Here is a 4,268-nt window from a genome sequence, read left to right as displayed (position 1 = left end):
CATAGTACACACCTGGGCAAGGCAAGATTGCACCTTGTACAGGCATGTACTACGGAGGACAGAGAATGAACTTCAATCTAATATTGCAGCCAGCATGCAGCCAGCGGGTAAGGAAAGGGTGAATCAAAAACCCAAAAACCCTGCCTCCATGGCTGAAGATTGTTCCCTCCAAATTCAGGTGACAGTGTCCCTTTAACTGTTCACAATAACAGTCACTTTGACCAGTGGTGCCCAAACTTTTACATGCCACTCTACATAGAGCAGAGAAAAAAGAATAATTAAATGGTGTAGTGCTCAGGTAGCAGTCTATACAGTGATAAGGCAGCCAGCCAACAAAGTTCCAACAAAAAAAGTCTCTTTATTGCATTACGTCACAGCATTAAATGTCCGATTCACACAAGTACATAGCAATTAATGTTCAGTTCACACCAGTGCATATCCTTAATGTCCAATTCATAGCACTACATAGTACCCAGTATCCCCTGTATAACAGCCAGGCACATATACTCTGGGTTACACAGTCACTACACATGCCGGTCTACGGTCACGACCGGTTGCTGTGGGCGACTGCACCGCCATGTCAATGTCTCTTTACTCACAGCTTTTCCACAGTACACGATATCCCTCAGTTTGCAGCTGTTACACACACTAGTCCTCCTTCAGGCACAGGACAGTCTATCTCTGGTTCACCTCCAGGCACAAGACTGTCCACCTCTGGGACCTGTTACCATAGGTGCCAGGCTATTCAGCTGCCTTGGCTGTTTTGGCTCAGCTGGCCTGTGTTGCCTCACACAGTAGGAGCTCTGAAACGCTGACTGCTTTGCACACTATCAAGCACCAACTGGCCATGACACACCCAAACTCTATACTGCAGGGATTTTAACTGGGATCTGTGGCCTTCAGACATATGGAAAACCCGGGCCTGGAATGAAACGGACTGCACGACTACATCCTGCAGTCTGCTTCAAAATACAAAAACCCCAGAGCAGGTTTTCCCAACTCTGCCTTGGACACTAACATAGTAACATAGTAACATAGTAACATAGTTAGTAAGGCCGAAAAAAGACATTTGTCCATCCAGTTCAGCCTATATTCCATCATAATAAATCCCCAGATCTACGTCCTTCTACAGAACCTAATTGTATGATACAATATTGTTCTGCTCCAGGAAGACATCCAGGCCTCTCTTGAACCCCTCGACTGAGTTCGCCATCACCACCTCCTCAGGCAAGCAATTCCAGATTCTCACTGCCCTAACAGTAAAGAATCCTCTTCTATGTTGGTGGAAAAACCTTCTCTCCTCCAGACGCAAAGAATGCCCCCTTGTGCCCGTCACCTTCCTTGGTATAAACAGATCCTCAGCGAGATATTTGTATTGTCCCCTTATATACTTATACATGGTTATTAGATCGCCCCTCAGTCGTCTTTTTTCTAGACTAAATAATCCTAATTTCGCTAATCTATCTGGGTATTGTAGTTCTCCCATCCCCTTTATTAATTTTGTTGCCCTCCTTTGTACTCTCTCTAGTTCCATTATATCCTTCCTGAGCACCGGTGCCCAAAACTGGACACAGTACTCCATGTGCGGTCTAACTAGGGATTTGTACAGAGGCAGTATAATGCTCTCATCATGTGTATCCAGACCTCTTTTAATGCACCCCATGACCCTGTTTGCCTTGGCAGCTGCTGCCTGGCACTGGCTGCTCCAGGTAAGTTTATCATTAACTAGGATCCCCAAGTCCTTCTCCCTGTCAGATTTACCCAGTGGTTTCCCATTCAGTGTGTAATGGTGACATTGATTCCTTCTTCCCATGTGTATAACCTTACATTTATCATTGTTAAACCTCATCTGCCACCTTTCAGCCCAAGTTTCCAACTTATCCAGATCCATCTGTAGCAGAATACTATCTTCTCTTGTATTAACTGCTTTACATAGTTTTGTATCATCTGCAAATATCGATATTTTACTGTGTAAACCTTCTACCAGATCATTAATGAATATGTTGAAGAGAACAGGTCCCAATACTGACCCCTGCGGTACCCCACTGGTCACAGCGACCCAGTTAGAGACTATACCATTTATAACCACCCTCTATACCATTTATAACCACCCAACATGCCAAAGACTAACACTTATTTTTAGTCTGCATTGCAATCACAGCTACACCTGTGCCTGCAATGGACTCTCTTGAGCTCCATACGCCTCCATGCACATCCTTGGGAGAACACACAATTGCAATCACAGCTATGCCTGTGACTGCAATGCACCCCTGTGGCCTCAACATGCCTCTGTGTGCATCCTGGGGAGAACACACAGCGACCCCTACCTATGACACCTGTCACTGCCTCAAACTGGGTAGAAGGGCAAAATCAGCAATTGTAAGTATACAGTGCTATATAATATAATGATAACAATATATTAAGAGCATAAAAACTTTAATGAGAATGTTTTAAGTAAAAAAAAAAATGGCATGGACACATTTTTAAGCCAAAAATTCAGTAGTATTAACCAATTAAAATGCTGTAAATGTAAAATGACACAGTTGCCATTACTAAAGCTCAAAAATCATGGCTGATAATTTTCTCCTGTTTTTTTTTGTTACAGAGATGTTATTGAGTCAATCATAAAATACCATCATGAGTAGACTGGATTTCCATAACTCACAAAATAATGAAGTATGTTTCGCTGGTCTGAATACATCTTGTCCTAGAACTATCAGACCTGTGCTTACTGATATATCCTTGTATTCTGTCATACATGGCGCTATCATTGTTACAATTGTGGGAAACCTCATGGTGATCATTTCGGTTTCTCATTTCAGACAGCTTCACACGCCAACCAACTTTCTCATTTTGTCATTGGCCTCTGCAGATTTCCTGCTTGGGCTCACAGTTATGCCGTACAGTATGGTGAGGTCCATAACTGCATGCTGGTATTATGGTGACCTGTTTTGCAAAGTGCACAGCTGCATTGACATGACATTGTGCACTACATCCATTTTTCATCTATTCTTCATTGCGGTTGACCGTTACTATGCAATATGTCATCCTCTTCATTACAGCAAGAAAATAACTAATTCTGTCATAGAGATTTTTGTATTTCTTATCTGGTCTGTCCCCTGTCTGTATTCATTTGGCCTCGTTTTATCAAATGTAAACACTGAAGGATTGGAGGGGCAGGATACACTTGTACCTTGTATGGGGTCTTGTTCCCTTGTGTTTAATAGAATCTGGGCTATAATCACCTCATTCCTATGTTTCTTTATTCCGGGGACCCTCATGATTGGAATTTATATATACATTTTCTTGGTGGCAAACAAACAAGCCAAATTGATTAGCAATATTCCCAAATCTATAAATCAGAAAAAAAGCGGTAAGAAGAAACCTGTTCTAAATGTTGAAAACAAAGCAGCTAGAACACTGAGTTTGGTGATGGGGGTTTTCATTCTTTGCTGGTTGCCCTTTTTTACTCTTACTGTGGCTGATCCTTATCTCAATTTCTCAATATCTGATGATATATACAATATTGTCCTATGGCTTGGTTATTTTAATTCTGCATTTAATCCTATTATTTATGGCTTATTTTATCCTTGGTTTAAAAAATCTTTCCTTTTAATTCTCACTGGTAAAATATTACAGTTAGGATCTGCTTCTTACAATATATTAAATAACACTTAGAAATAGGAAGCTGTCATGCATTGGTCAGGAGACCAATGGCCAGTCTGTGCATTTCGGTCCATGATCAGACCATGATCCGTGGATGTCTGCATGAGCCATAAGAATTTAATTATGACGCTTTGGAAAAGTTGATGACTTTTGGATTTTGTTACTCATCCTGTAATCACTACTACAGTCCCCTTTGCCAATTTTCTTATTTCTCAAATCATTGTAATTTATCAAAGTTCTTGTTTTCACAGAATGTCAAAACTTCAAAAACTGTCTTAGTACGACAACTTTTTCTACTCAAGTATTTTCATTACCCTCAAAAATCCCCATCCCCTAACTCAACAGCTCTTACTGAAACGTCAGTGAAATCTCACACAACAACGATATGCATTATTACTATTCTCTCCAATAAAATTGAAGTAAATAACCTAGATTATGTGGCATCTGTTCTAGGTTTGGTGGGTTATTTCTAGAGATGGCCGATCTGCCATGATTCAAACACGCCAAGTAGCATCAATTTTACAGGAAAATTTGATTTGCAGAAAACATATTCAATGCATAATAAATCATTTTTAATATGCTTTTTGGTTCCTCCAGATGTA

General features: G+C 40.7%; 1 protein-coding gene across 1 annotated transcript; it reads left to right on the top strand.

Annotated features, from left to right (window-relative positions):
• Positions 1–2,637: 2,637 nt before the first annotated feature.
• Positions 2,638–3,678, top strand: LOC138637721 (trace amine-associated receptor 4-like). The gene has a single exon (XM_069726624.1). The coding sequence runs from the start codon at positions 2,638–2,640 to the stop codon at positions 3,676–3,678; it is 1,041 nt and encodes a 346-aa protein (XP_069582725.1).
• Positions 3,679–4,268: the final 590 nt, after the last annotated feature.

Source organism: Ranitomeya imitator, chromosome 5 (genome assembly GCF_032444005.1).
Source record: "Ranitomeya imitator isolate aRanImi1 chromosome 5, aRanImi1.pri, whole genome shotgun sequence".
Lineage (NCBI taxonomy): Eukaryota > Metazoa > Chordata > Amphibia > Anura > Dendrobatidae > Ranitomeya > Ranitomeya imitator.
This window is presented reverse-complemented; position numbering and strand designations above follow the sequence as displayed.